The sequence below is a fragment of the Jatropha curcas genome, chromosome 11 (genome assembly GCF_041381405.1).
Source record: "Jatropha curcas cultivar XTBG-Jc1 chromosome 11, XTBG_Jcur_1.0, whole genome shotgun sequence".
NCBI lineage: Eukaryota > Viridiplantae > Streptophyta > Magnoliopsida > Malpighiales > Euphorbiaceae > Jatropha > Jatropha curcas.
In genome coordinates this window covers 5046294-5062579 of record NC_143161.1, presented here as the reverse complement: position 1 = coordinate 5062579, position 16286 = coordinate 5046294, and the positions used below count along the sequence as shown (strand labels likewise).

Genomic DNA, 16286 nt, shown 5'->3' with positions numbered 1-16286 from the left:
TTCTTTCCTCTCTTAAATGGTAATATTTTTGTAAAAATTGAAGCTTTTCATTTTCATTTTCATTTTGAGGGAGAGAGAGAGAGAAGGTGAGGCCTACAAGTCGGTGGACCCAATCCATAGCCGCATAACGACATGGGTATGGTGCGTGAGGGTAGCATGAACAGCTACACCTTCTCTCTCTCATTTCGTATCTTCTTATTCACTTACAGACAAACTTTCCTTCATCACTCCCTCTAATTGTGGACCTCACTGTAATTTATATTTAAACTCATCTAGTTTAATTAATTTGATTCTGAATCATTTAAATCCCTAACAAACAATATTTATCTCCTTCCTAAACCAGAACCCACTTTCTATTTCTTAATAAATCCCTAATTAATGGAGCAGAAGCAGCAAACCTCAGAATATTAATTGGAAGTCTCCTCTGCATATGTTGACTCTCCTCACAAACAAAATTCATATAATAATTTATTAACAATTCAAATTCCACCAAACCTCATTGTTTTAGTAAATACTTAATTGTTTTTTTTTAAATAGAAAATTATCATGCATATGTGTTTTTTCGATGCAAGCTAATATCTGACGGCTGACAGCTAACCGCTATTGTATTAAATCAACTTCTAAAACAATTATTATTGTTTAAAGATCGGCAAAGAGGGCCAAACTCTACATATTGAGAGTAAAATCTAAAAATAAATTCATTTTCGCTGATTAACCGTGTCGAGAATATTTATACATATTTGGTCAATCACTGTTGGGCAAACAATAATTTTAGACGAGTACTTGCTGTGCATTGCATTTTCTGTTTGAACTGTACTTAGGTTCAGTGACATGCAAAGGGCAAAAATGGGTCAGTTACAATCTTTATCATGCTTGGGCAGCTGGTTGGTTCGGTTACATGCAATAGGGGCCTGGAAGTCACATCAGGGTATAGCCTATTATAATATAATGAGGGAGGGTATTTAAGTCATTACAAAGGTCAGAAAAAATCACAATCAAGACCTAAGAAAAGACCTAATCCAACCACTGGGGATAAACAATTACTCACTGAATTTTAGGCTCCTAAAGGCTAAAGACTTTTCACATTACTTTTCTAACTTCACAACCCGGTCATTTATACAAAGTGACAAGTAAATTTTGACCATTAGATATATAATACTATAAAGTGAATTATAGGACTCACGTAGTCAAGAATATATATATATACGTATATAAAAAGTGAAATGTGTGCTTTTTTATGTGGGATTTTTGAAGGCATTTATGATTAGGACAGTTTTATCCTACTTTTAATTTCCCCATATTGACGGTTTTCATTCCATAGAGCCAGCCTTTTTTTTTTTTTTTTCCTCAAACAAGAAGTTATATCTATTTGTATCACACTTGTCATTCTGTTATAATAGTGACAGCTTAACCATAACCATGCACTTCATTGTCATTGCTCATGCTGATAATTTGCTGAGGCTGTAATAATAATGATTTATAATTTTATTAGTGTATATGTATATGAAATATAGTATAATATATTTTATTATACAATATCAGTTATTTTTCTAGTCGGTAACTAAACACGATAAATAATGTCTCAAAATTCACTCTCAACCTCTAAATATTTATATAAATATTATGCTACCGAGCAATATAAATAACAAAAGCATTTGAAAAAAATTTTATAAATTTAGTGGAGATAAATATATAAATACTTATAATATCCTTGGTAAATTTATAACGTTACTGGAGTTAAGTGACTCCATAGTAATGAATTTTTTACCCTAATCAAAATACTAAATATTATTTTAAAAATAAAATCTGCAGCTTATTTTCTTTAATTAGGTTATGATTTACCATTATAACCTTAATACAAATCTCAATTTAAAAAATGTGTTAATATAATATAAGCAAGAATCAATATATGTGTAATGAAATGGGTTGAAATTAAATAGGGGAGATTAATTTAAATATACTAGCTAGCAAGTACAAAGTATGTGTAAGGGATACACTATACTCATACAACATATTTTAAGAAGATAATATATTCCTCGAATCTCATTGCAACTTCGATCAAGACATTCTGCTTTCTAATAGAGACAGAGTATTATTTTAATTTTCAATAGAAGACAAGTATATATATATATTTATATATTTTTCAATAATGCATATTAATTTAATACATAAAGCTTGTCTTTTGCTGTGTTTTATGTACTACATATTGGACTTTAAATACGATAAACTGCGTCGTCTTAAAATGTCTTAAAATATAAGTTAATTTGAATATTTTCAAGAGTAATAAAAGATTTTTTTTTCAATTTACTTTTATTTATATTAAATATAATATGAGATAGGAGTAATTATGTGGATAACAGTTAGTTTTTTATGCTTAATTTTATTATAATTTTAAAAAATTAATTACTCTGATTTATATTTTAAGAGGAAGGCACTAGTAGCTATCAAATAGAAAACTACAACACACGCTTAAATTATTAGGACAGCAAAAGCAAATATTCAAATACATGAATGCATCTAGTGAAAAGATATCAAAAATTTTGGTGTTTGACCAAAAAAATATCATATAAAGAATGTCAAGATGCTAAATTAATTTCTTTCTTGTAAAGTCTTACATGTAACTTACAAGACAGGTCATATCATAATTACTCGTTGATATGCTAGCCTAGCTGATAACCCCACCATAATGGTATACACTTTTGAAAAATTACTACATATGGGCCCACTACAATTTGTCTAATTAACCATTAATTTTTTAATTAGCCCATCAATTTTTATATTAGGAAATAGAATTTTGACCAATGAATAACTAGTGGGCTGACGAATTTATTGTTGTAACTGTAAAACATGAAAAGCATGCATGTACTTCAAAACCTATCTGTAATTTCAAATTTTAATTATTAAAAAACATTATTACTAATTGAGATTTAAAAGTTTTAACACCTTTTTGTTTTTTTGTTTTTTTTTTTTAAATATAACAAAAGACTAGTAAACTTATTATTTGCTACCTTAAAGGAAAAGTATAAGTTTTCATAATAAGGAATAAACTCCATTTTCAAGAAATCAATTTAGATTAAAAAATCAGAAATAGAAATAATATGAAACACACAAGTAAGAGTCAAAATCTATTTTTTAAGCATCGTAAAACATAGCTTAGTGGTAAGTGTATTATGAGTTGACAATAAATTCAAATTTAAATCACCTTCTTCGATACTTAAAAAAATTCATTTTTTAAAAATATATACATTTAACTCAAGAAATTTTATTTTTTGTCAATATATAATTTAAAGTTAAAGTTCAAATTTCAGCCTTGCTCGGAATTTAGACATTCAATTCCTTAGATTATAAGAAACAGAATTAAGTATTGCCTCTAATTATTAATTATTATTTATTATTTATTATTATAACATTCATTTTTATTTTCTAATTTTTAAATAAATAAGGATGTATTATCAAAATCTAAAAACAATTAACTAAATCATAGATTCTTATTTCTTACATATCTAGTGAGACAGAGTGTAGCAATTTTTGTAAAAGACTAGCAAATGGATATTATTAGTGACAACACAAAAACAGTCTGTTGACGCCACGGCGACTAACGGGTTCTGTTGGAACATAAAATAAGGACACAGCTGTATTTTAGTTTTTAACAAACGGCGTCCTATCTTTACTTTTACCGATACTGCCAGCAACTTCTCCCCTATTTCCTTTTCTGTCCTTACGTAATTAAACTTTGTAAATATTATAAGTAAACTTGCCTTCAAAGTCAAATGTTGAAAGAAAAAAAAAAAAAACTATTTAATCTTTTTTTTTTTGAAAAAAACTATTTAATCATTTAGTTAGTCTAAATTATAATTTTTTTAATTATTTGCGAAATCAATTATCCGTCTCTAATATTAACATTGTTAAATTATTTAATCATTTCCTATAAAAAAAAGTGCTTTTTAATGTTAAACATCTTGTAATATTTAAATGTTTAGTTATTTATATTTAATATAGTGTTATTATTTTGTACTTTGGCAGAAATGATATTTTTTTAAGAAAGGACTAAATAACTTGGTGGAGCTAAATTACAAAACGAACCTGTAATTTTATCAAACAGTAATGATATAATATATATAGTAATTTTGTTTAAAATTTGAAGGATAAATAATTAATTTAAAATTAAAAAAAAAATTCAGTCTAATATATTTCAAAACGAAAACTTTTTAAGAGTGAAAGAGGGCTATTCTACGACCCAACCTTTTGGGCTTAGGGTGGGCTTTCTGTTTAGATATTGTAAAAGGAGGCCTAGTTTGTTTTTACTATGGCTAAACTAAATTATTGAGATAATTAGATTGTATGATTGGCTACTGATTGGTCATTACGGATTTAATAAGGCCTATGAAATTTGACTTTGTCTGAAAATGGTTTCTTTTACTAACCACAGATTAAATTTTGAACTCAAGTTTGTTATTTTTGAAGTTTTCAATTCTATTAAACGACAACTTGATGATAGATTAGCTATTAGTTTTTTAGTCCAACTAGCATATGATTAACTAATTAGAAAGGAAGGTTATTTCTACTGTGATCATTATACTATTAAAAAAATAACTAATGGATGCCTACAATGCCAAATCTGAATGTTAGAAATATGCATTCATTTGTAACTCTTTCTGTCATTTTTGACTTTAGAAATATGCATGCAAGGGATTTGGCAGATCAAAGATTGAGGAGCAATTAAGTTTTACAGGTTATGAAAGTAATAGAAACTTCTCGGAAGATAAGCTCCAAAAACTGAGATCGTACAGGACAAAAAAATCACAAGCGAATTGGTTCGGAATAAAGGTGACAAGCTTGATTGGAAGGGACAACGAAAGTTCAGTGCCCGCAACCGCAAGGAAACCCCATTGACAATATCAAGACTCATTTTCTGACTGCACTGTTCTTATAATTTATGATGCACAATCATTACACATATGCGTGCGTCGATTTGCTACTTATTAATCTTATCTTTCCTTTTTCATACTATGTGAAACTTTTTGAATCTTTTTTTGTATAAAAAGAAGGGCAAGAAAACCTTAAATGCAGCACTTAGAGTATATGCTGCACTTGTAACGCCATCAACAATCCACTAATAAAGCTTCTCAAGACGATCAGAAAAAAGTATGTACTCCTAAACATAATTTGTTTTAAAAAAATTTAACACCCTTTTGACATGTGTTAGACCTTTTTTTTAAGGTGAGGAGATTCAACTATATTATAATAAAGTCTTAATATAATATCATATTACAATATGAACGCAGTTCAACTCACTTTTCAAAAATTAGTTCAAGAAAAGGAGAATTGTCTAAATTTTATATTTTGAATAAAAACATCCTCCCAAACCAACGTGGAATAACAACATATGTTTTAGTTTGCTCAGTCTTCTTGTTCCGCTATTTCTCTGCCACTAAAGCCTAATTAATATGTCTATTAATCTATATCTATTGATGATAAAAAGATTCCATGTGATATATATATATATATATATATATATATATATACACACACATTTTTAACCAAATTGAAGGGATAAATTTAACATATAAAATGTAAGAACTAATGTTAGTGTTTGATAATATTTGATGTTGAAGTTTCCGTTAAATAAATATAAAAAAACATAGGTAAATAGGAATAGGATAATATTTTGAAATTATTTTTTATATGAATTATAGATTTAATTATACATATAGTATAATCTATTTTTATGAAATTAAGTAATATTATTTCTTAAAAATAATATCATAAATCCAATAATTTGAGCTGAAAATTTTCATTCCAAATCCCTCCTAATATAAAGGGTAGATGTTATTCTTTAGGTCACCTTATAAAAAAAAACCAATAATAATAGGCCGCTATGTAAAATTTTGAAGAATATGTCACACAAATTTTTTTTTTTTTTTCTTTCGGCTTTACCTTCGTTCAAAAAAAAAAAAAAAGGCTGAAAAAATGTTAATTAGACATGCAAGTCAAATACTCAAAATGTCCTTGTAAAGCGGAATTTTTTTTAAGGCATTTTAACACTTTAACACTACAAGACAACCAGATTAATCAAATTCTTATTCGGTAGACAATTTCATTTGTCATAAAACTAAATTAATAAAACAACATAGAAGCCAATCAGGTGTGGTCTGATTGATCTTCCTATTTTTCGTAGAAATGTGAGAAGTGAGAGGTTTTGAGGTCTCCCGTTCCAGTCCTCTCCACCACAAAAATTATCACCAATTTGGTGTATGTTATCTTAAAGGGAGGATTGACTCCTGCTGTGTAGCTCACAATATTATTTCAGTCTATTAGACTTCTCATGTATCCAAAAAAAAAAAAAAAACAATATAGAAGAATATAATCTAATTATCGTAACTTAGACTAACAACTTTTCCCTTATCGAGCACCATAAATTTTACTTAAATTAATGGTTGAGATTTCAAATTGCAATTGAGTTATAAATAAACTAATTAGATGGAAGAAACTCAAAAAAATTGAAATGAAACTTCGTACCTGTTCAAGCAAATTTACTTTTTCCCTCAGAATCGAGATATTCAAAGCCAATGAATCTTCAGAATAATCAACAGAGACCAAATATCTTCTACCATGTAAGAAATATATTTGTGGTGACCTATTGAATGTATATAAAAAGAGAGCATATCATGAAATTAACAATACTATTATTTTAATTTTATTTAGAAATTAAGGGTCGCTATTCTGAGATAGCTTTAAATAAATATCATTTGTCCGAGTGTAGAGACACGTGTACAATAAAAATTTATTATTTTATCATACTTAAGTGATGAATGCTTTTTAGTCTATATTCGACAACCGCTTTTTAAGTAGTAGTTAAAATGTTAAACTCTATTTTTTATTATGTTCGGTAATATAGCGTTTGAACTGACCCTTGTAAATAAACTAATTAAACATAAAAAAAATTCAAAAAAAGTGGAGATGGAACTTTATACCTGTTGAAGCAGATTTACTTTTTCCCTCTGAATCAAGCTATTTAACGTCAATGAATCTTTAGAATGATCAACAAAAACCGAATATCTCCTGCCATGTAATTTTACTAAAGTAAATCTAATTGAGAAATTATTCAATAAATCCAGTAATATAAATACCAAAAAATATATATTTATGGTCACCTATCGAATCTATATAAAAGAGGAGCATGATTCATATATTAACAATATCGTTATTTTAAAATTATCAGAAACTAGGTCTGAAAATCTAGGATTGCCATTTTTAAAATAGCTTTAAAAATGAATATCATTTGTCCGAGTGTAAAAACACGTGTACGATAAAAAATTACTGTTTTATCATAGTAAGTGATGAGGCAACTGCTTTCTAAGTAATAGTCAAAATGTTAAACACTATTTTTTTATAATGTTTAGTAACATAACATTTGAATTAACTTTTAGAGGTTAAGATTAACTCTTATAAAAAGCTAACCATTGTAAATAAACTAATTAAACATAAAAAAATCGAAAAAAAAGTGGAGATGAAACTTCATGCCTATTCAAGCAGATTTATTTTTTCCCTCTGAATCGAGCTATTAAAAGTCAATGAATCTTCGGAATAGTCAACAAAAACTAAAGATCTCCTACCATGTAATTTTATTGAAGTAAATCTAATTGAGAAATTATTCAATAAATCCGGTAATATAAATACCAAAAAAATATATATATATATATTTATGGTGACCTATTGACTCTATAAAAAAAGAAAAGCATGATTCATGATATTAACAATACCATTATTTTAAATTTATTTGAAAACCAGGGTCCGACAATCTAGGGTCGCCATTTTGAGATAGCGAGTGTAGAGGCACCGACACATGTACAATAAAAATTTACTATTTTATCATAGTAAGGTGATGAATGCTTTTTATGCTATGCTGGGCAATCACTTTTTAAGTAGCAGTCAAAACACTAAACTCTATTTTCTATGGTGTTCGGTAACATAACATTTGAACTAGCTTTTAAAAATTAAAGTTAACTCTTATAAACGGTTAACCCTTGTAAATAAACTAATTAAACATAAAAAAATTTTAAAAAGTGGAGATGAAACTTCATACCTGTTCAAGCAGATTCACTTTTTTCTTATGAATCGAGCTATGCAGAGTTAATGAATCTTCGGAATATTCAAAAAAAACCAAATATCTCCTACCATGAAAGAAAGAGCCTCTTTCGTTTCTCACTACTAGTATTCCTGATTCTGGTCACTATCTAATCGGAATAAGGAAAACAAGATGGAAGAGCTGAGTGGTAAGACTCATTTACTGCATAATAAAAAAGGAAAACAAGGGGTCTAAAAGCAGCCAGTAGATATAAAATTCTCCACCTTGGAACTTTTATTCCATGTCTCTTAATCTTAGATACTATATTTGACAATCTATCTCTATTAGATAATCGCTGGACTTGCCTATCACGACATGAGAGGAGTTACCCTTGTAATGTTTGATTTATAACCGCATCTTTTATCTATCATTGAATAAGGGAAGGAAAAGAAATGCTTTCGGGCAAGCAAGGAAAATTCGTAGGTTCGAAGTAGTTCGTTCCTCGTCTCGCATATCTTAATTAATCAGTCCCATTAGGCATTAGGAATTGCAATTAGCTCTTTCCTGCTACAAGTATAATTTTACTAAAGTAAATCTAATTGAGAAATTATTCAATAAATCGGGTAATGCAAATACCGAAAAAATATATTCACGGTGACCTATCGAATCTAAATAAAAAGAGGAGCATGATTCATGATATTAACAATACCATTATTTTACATTTATCTGAAAATCTAGAGTTGTCATTCTGAGATAGCTTTAAATGGATATCGTTTGTCTTAGTATAGAGACATGTGTACAATAAAAATTTACCATGTTATTATAGTTCAAGTGATGAATTTTTTTAGGCTGTATTTGAGACAATTTTTGAAGTAGCAGTCAAAACGTTTAGTGTTCAATAACATATCGTTTGAATTAACTTTTAGAGAGGTTAAGATATCGTTTAACTTTTATAACGTTTAGCTTTTAGCGTTTTATGAAAAGCTACTAAAACAACAATGGCTAAATGCTACCAAAACAATTAATTTTACCGAAGAAACTCTTAGAGGAATTTCGATACTTAGTCTATTTTTGAAAAAACAGATAAATTTTTGTTGCATATAAGGTTGAAAATAATAAATAAAAGAAATGGAGTGGGAAATGTACATAATTATAAAAGTATTTACAATAATTCAACCATTTCATTGTAGATCTTATAATAATAAATGATATGAATTGTCAGATTTCCACATAGTACATGATAAAACATAATTTCTATGTAAACATTGTAGCTTTTTGAGAAATTAATGATTCAGATTTTCTTTTAATGACAATGTAAACATTAAAGGTAAGATAGCATCAGGGAGATTTTACTAACTAAAAAACAAAATATTATATGTAAGTACAAACTATTTCCCAAATATAATGTCTCCTTACCAAATAATTATACAAAGAATACTTTATTATGTTATTTCAGATATTTCTTTCTTTCTTAAAATTAGCAAAACATTTATTGGAATGTTGGCACTTGTAATTATTTAGCAAACAATTGATTTTTTTTTTAATAAAAAGTGGCAAGTTAAAAATAATAGGTTTATAAATACTTTTTTTCCAAGAAATACTTCTAAAATTATAAACTTCAAAAATAAATTATTTAAAATATTAAAAAATGAGTATAATTTTTTATTCAACATATGGCTAAAACATTTGCAGTGTATTTATGCAATTAAATCATTATATTTTTTAATGTAATATTTTTTTAATTAAGACAATTAAATTAATTTAAACTCAAATATTTGACTTAAAATTCCTTCTTTCTTTATAATATATAGTTATATTATATATTGATCGCAATTTGATGGATCTATACTAAGCCATTATATGCTTATTAAATGATCTAATTGCCCCTTCAAAAAAAATCAAAGTATTTTGGATAATTCTACATTGAAAAATATAAAAATTGATTACTATATATGTTTTATAATATTTGTCTCGTTCGGAATTTCACGTCCTTTAAAAAATTATAAAATTTGTCTAAGTTATAATAAATTATTAATTAGATTGACTATATTATCTTTAATTTAATATTAATTCTTTAAAAAAATTATTAAATTAAAGTAATAATTATCTGTCATATATAGAAAGGATAAATATGAAAAAAAATATTTATTATTCTTTAAAACCACAGATGTAACAAGTATTTTGAAAAAATTATTTTTTTAAATGTGATAAATATTATAGAACAGAGATAGTAAATGACGTATATCGAGAAATGTGAAGAATTCTGTGTTGTATTAAAGGTAACCCAACTTATTATCAGCCTAAATTCTTAAATAAATCGACAGTGAATTTGATTAATGTGTAGCTTCTGTACCATTAAGTTTGACTTCAACCCAAACACGACATGAATCCATTTATTCATTATCCGAATCCATTCATCAGATCGGGTTAGGTACCCGTTAAAACCCGACCCGTTACATCCTGTCTCCTCTAATCCTCTGTTTGGGCTTTGATATTACTGAATTAGCTACGCGATAAGAACCATGCAGACGCGAAGAGCCTTGAGTGGTAGGCGCAGCTCCAGCTCCAAGAAAAAATGATGCTTAATTGAAGTACAGGAGGTTCTGGTTTGGCCTTCAGTAATCGATTACTAAAAGCTCAACTGGTGCAATCACTAATGTCGATATACTTCTCTTACTACAGCTAGAGATTTGAGCAGCGATGCCCTTTGTAATGGAGGTTCCTGTATTCACAACTTTCAAAGCAGTTTCTCGCGTTCCTGATTGTCCTCCATCTTCACAATGCGTCTTGTATGGCCGCTTCTTTGGAGGCGGCGTAAAGTTGAGTAAGAGATTCAATTGTAGAAAGTATAAGTTCTCTCTTCGAATTTCGATGAGTTTAGAAAATAAAAATGGTGGAGAAGATAGAGATGGAGATGGAGTGAGATTTTTGGGGAATTCTCAGTTCGTGGAAGTGATTGGTATTGGAAGCAGAAAGGATGCTGTTCTTGATTTCTGCTGGGAATCGCCTTTCCAGTTAACATCGTCTTTGCGATTCTGGTAAATGCCCAATTGGTTCCTGTGTTTTGGTTTGTAATTTATGAATTTGCATTTCTTATTGAAGGTTAGTACTAAATATGTCTTCATATAATGCCTTTGAATTGCTTCGAGTTCCCAACAAGTTCGCTCATTTTTAGTCCATAGGGTATTCTGTTTTTACTTTCAGTGCAAGAGTTCTTTTGAAATGCCTCTTATTCATTAAGCTATGGGCAAATCAATTTTTTCGCAGGAATATTCAAGTCAAAGATCCTCTGAATGTTCAATTACAAGAAAGATTTCTTGGACAAGGTTCACGTTTTCTCAGTGTTTAGTTCATGATTCTTTCTACTTAGTTCTTTTGAGTAGTTTATTACTATGGTATTCTTGTGGAGCTATCTGATTCTTTCTTCGTTTGCTAATTCTTGGTCCATTTGGAATCAATGTTTTCACCACTGAAGAAATTGTATTTCATCTTATGTTGGATTTTTTGTGTTACCAGTGGAGCTACCTTGCGCTCTATTCTATTTCCCTCCTCTTCTCCTTTTTATCATGAAAGAAGAAAATGTGTCTCTGTATTACTCTTTTCATATCACGGTAATACATAGACTAGTCCTAATTTTTCAATGCCTCTTTGTTTATTTTTGCAGATCTTAATCCAAGGATTTTGGAACCATCTCAGTTTCTGCAGTCATGTTCAAGGGCTATTATCCTTGTTTGTACATTCCTCACCTATCAGGCTCATATTATGAATAATATGAATTCTGAGGCTGTCTTTTGATTAACCTAGACTAATTATTAGGCTGTCTTTTGTTAGAGCCTTAGAGGAAACGTTGTACAAGTGCAATTGTAATGAAAAATCAAGATTCACAAAATGAAAATCTGAAAGACAAATGATGGATGGACTCTAATATTATTAACATAAGTACAATAGTGTTGCTTATCCATTAATGGTAAAGCATCACTGTAACATTTTTCCATCTTTCTGTGAATGCTGTAATTCTCTTGATATACATATTAGGGTCATTGTGTGATTAAAGTATTATCACTAAAAGTAACGCATGTATGTTTTATATGCATGTGTAGGTGAAGTGTGAACCCAAAACGTTTATAAATCCTAGGGTACCTGCATTTTATGCTACTCAGATTTTGTCTCTTTGATAAATAACGTGTTCATGTCATACCTATATCCTGAATCTGAATATGAATCTGAACTTAGTCAATCTTCCCCAGCACTTTCTGATCTGGGTGGTATGGAATTGAGATCTGAATTTTCTTTTCTTTTCTTTTTCTTTTTTTTTTCCCCTCTTTTGCATGTTTGCTTTTGGGCATGCTAGGTGGCTAGTGCAGGATATGGCTCGGATCATGTTGCAGCAGTTGATCTACTTAAAACAGTGAAGTCCAGAAATGGGTTTGCCATTGCTATTTTTCTGAGACCTTTCAGCTTTGAAGGAAAAAGGCGCCAAGATGAGGTAGGGCATACTTGGGGAACTGTTGATATGGCTTGCTTCTATATAACAAAGAATAAAATAAACAAAAAATATAAAAAGAATCCGCTAGAAGACATCCTATTTTACTTTTTTCATCTTCTATGCTAGAATCAAATGTTGATGTTTTGAGCCAGCTTGGAACTTGAAGTTGATACTATGTGTCCCACTTTATAGATCGATTATTGTTGTAATATTTTATTGGATGGGATTTGGATCATGCTCAAGAACTAATAATCGAAGGGCATAATTCTGGACTTCAATTGTTGGTAGTTATAGGAAACTTCAGACAAGATCTATTCTAGGTAGGTCCATAAATGCAAATGAAGTTCCAATACATTATCCATAAGTTTGTTATAAATTTAACTTCCAGTTAACAGTACAAATTCATAATAATATCAAGGAAAAAAAATATGTTGTTAAGTGTTCCTTTGAACTCAATTAAGCTAAATCTTAACCAAAACCAATTCAAGTTTTTGATGTGAATTCTTATCCTCCATTCCATCCTGTCTGGAGATAAATTCCCACATTGGTAATTATCATCACTTTAAAACAAAACACTGTCCACTCCTTATGACAAGTATTACTTTAATTTAAGTGTCCATGTGAGAGAAAGACACCTTAGATGGTATGGTCATGGATTATGTAGACCGCCACATGCCCTGGTTCGTAAATGTGATACTTTAGTAGTGGAGGGTGCTAAAAAGGGAAGAAGTCGACCTAGAACATCTTGGATGGAAGCGGTCATGAAGGATTGGCAATCTTTAGATATTAGTGAGGATATAGCTATGAACAGAATAGAAAGGAGATAAAAGACATGTAATAGTCCTTAGTTAGTTATCATCGTTTATTTTATACTTTGTTCTATTTATTAATGTATCAAATGGTTTTAAAATTCTCCTTCGAAAATCTTTTTTACAAAAAGTATTTCAAAATTTTTTTTGACTAACTTTGCTTTGCATTGATATTGATTAGAGTGAATATTGGAACAAAAGATTTATATAGCCGACCCCAGCTAGTTTGAGACTAAGGCTTAGTCGTTGTTGTTGTCCATATAGGTTTCTATCGTGCTTCACTTTTAAGCTAGTCAAAGTTGTGATACGTTATTTATTTGGTGTTCACTTGTTCTTCAGTTTGTGCTCAATTGACTTTTAAATTCATTTCTAGATGGTATTCTCTCCCCTGCCTCATTGTTGAGTTTTTGCCTTAAATTATAATTTGTTGCTCCACTTTGCAGTTGGAAGATTTGGTAGGAAAACTTCAAGAGCATACAAATTTTTGCATTGGTGAGTGATGTGTTTTATCTTTTGATAACAAGATATTTTGGTGATAAACAGAGTTTTACTCATATTGGGGATGATGGGGATAATTGCCTTTTGGGGCTTTGATACTCTGTATTATGTTTCTATTATATGTGCTCTTGAATTGATACTTGAATTATATAATTTCAGTATCCACCTTTTGACTGTGTTTGTTTGTAAGGAAATGTAGCTGTAAGATAAAGTTTCCTCTATGTATCTGTCCATGCACCATCCTATTGACTTGATACACTTTCCTTCCTCTCTTACATAGTGGAGGTCTAAATCTCACAGTTTTCACTTGTACTTGAGTTATTATTAATGTGCATGTTATGCGTTGAGGATTATTTAATTAATAACAGTAGGAATCAAAGGAATTTGCAAATGAGGTCTGGATGTACTTTGTTCAGTGTGATAACTTCTTGAAATACAAGCTGCTGATTACATGAACGTAAAAGCAAAATACTGTTTCAGCGCTCATTGCTGTTTTCAGTTAAATTTTTTTGCCTCAATATCAAAAGTATACGATCACTTAAGGAAATGGTGCTACTAGTAAATTAATAAGCTGAAAGAGGACTGTCTTGTTTCTTGTAATTCGCAGATATTGACACTGACACACTACTCAAAAAGGATTTGGTCACTCTAGATGAGGCTTTGAAGACTGCAAATACTGCTGTTTTGTTAGCCATAAATGCCATCTCAGTTCTCATCTCAGTATGTATATCTTCTGTTTTGCTGCCAAATTTTCCGTTGTACTTCCTGTGACTTGGCAATTTCTGGGAAATTTTCAGGAGATGCACCAGAAAGTAATTGGTGTTCTGCATAATAATGTTAAAGAACTCGAGGTTTCAGACATTATAAAAGTAAGGGTTGATGTCAATGCAAGTTAGTGATTTAGATTATTTCTATATCTTTACTGCTGTTTTGGATTCAGGCTTATCCATTTATTGTGCATTCTTATTTCTAATATAACTGATGGATGCATGAAGAAACTTGAAAATATAACTTTTCTTTTTCCTAGACTTTATTGTGTTTCTTTTCCTATTTATATTATGGTGCTGCTTGACCATTGTTGGCTAATGCAACCATATGCAGATTCTGGAAAGCTACAAAGAAGCAAAAATTGGATTTGGAGCTGGTAACAGCATTAAAAGTTCAATTTTACAGGCTCTATACGACTCCCCTTTCATTGGTGCTGGTTTAGAGGTATGATTAAAGTAAACTTCAGAGAATAATTATGCAGTTTTCAATTTAATCAAAGTAGATTGCATATTATGCATCCTAGAAACAGTTGCTTTCTTTTTGTTATCTTAATTACTGTCTCAAATTTTTCTTATCTCAAGTCATTTTTACAAGAACTAAATAACCATTCTTTCTTGTGGAAAATTTGTGCTACTATTCTAATGCCTGCCCATATAATTGATTTGTTATCTTGTACAGAATATTAATGGCATCATCATATGCATCATTGCAAGTTCGGGTTTTATCGAAAATGAAGATGTCAATGCTCCTTTGCTTACTTTTCAGCAATCCGCAGAGTATACTGGGGAAATTATTATTTCTACAATTCATGAACCTAACCTGGATCCCAACATGATAGTAACAACAGTTTTTGTTGTAGGGTAAGAATCCTTGTTTTAGAAGATACAAATGCTAAGTGATGAACTCTTAATTTGCAGTTGGTATATGTTGAGAGTTTTAATACCCTTAATACTGTCTTCCAAAAGTTTTAGATTGTATCATTCTTGAGTTGACTTAGTTCAGGCGACAAATTTACCTCATATAATCTCAACATTTTATTGACATATGAGAATAGTTCATAATATCTTAGACATCGAGAAATCGTAACAAATTTTTCCTTCTAGACCGTTCTTATGTTAATTATAAAAATGTAAGAAGGGTTGGTCTTTGCAATTTTAGTTGTTGCTGTTCATTATTTATTGCTTGCTTTTATGGTCTTTAATTTAATTGTTGGACTTCCTTGCTGCATCTAGTGTTTGGCTGTCCAATGACTAAAATGTGCTAATTTTCAGTTTCAGATTATGAATCAAATGTTTGGCTGGGTTGTGGATTCTTGTTAATATGTTCTGATGTAATTTTTATGTCAATACCAGTTGCAACAAAGTGCAGACTCCTCAGAGAAGTAGCTTATTGTCCAGACTGGCCAAGCACTTCCCGTTCTTTTTTAATATTTTAAGGGGACACCACAAACAATCGGATAAAAATGAAGGAATCAACGGACTTGAAGACGTTCCCGAGACAATAAATTCACCAGACTCTGGTGCAATGGAAAGTAAAGTTGCTATAGACAGTACCACCAATGATATTGATGAACAACTAGAGGAACATGATACACTGCCAAGCAACAATTACTATGATATCTATGGGTCAAGGTCTGGTTGGTTCTTCTGCCCATAGC

The 16286-nt window shown here is 29.9% G+C and overlaps 1 protein-coding gene across 3 annotated transcripts; it reads left to right on the top strand.

Annotated features, from left to right (window-relative positions):
- Positions 1-10567: 10567 nt before the first annotated feature.
- On the top strand, positions 10568-16260 carry LOC105634205 (protein ACCUMULATION AND REPLICATION OF CHLOROPLASTS 3, chloroplastic; the record flags this gene model as incomplete). Of its 3 annotated transcripts, XM_020679317.3 has the most annotated exon segments (11): positions 10570-10668; positions 10751-11106; positions 11336-11394; positions 11733-11797; positions 12420-12554; positions 13807-13855; positions 14469-14581; positions 14659-14730; positions 14963-15073; positions 15308-15489; positions 15982-16260. In XM_020679317.3, coding segments are annotated over 10 exon segments (1403 nt in total), but the record flags the coding sequence as incomplete, so codon positions are not given.
- Positions 16261-16286: the final 26 nt, after the last annotated feature.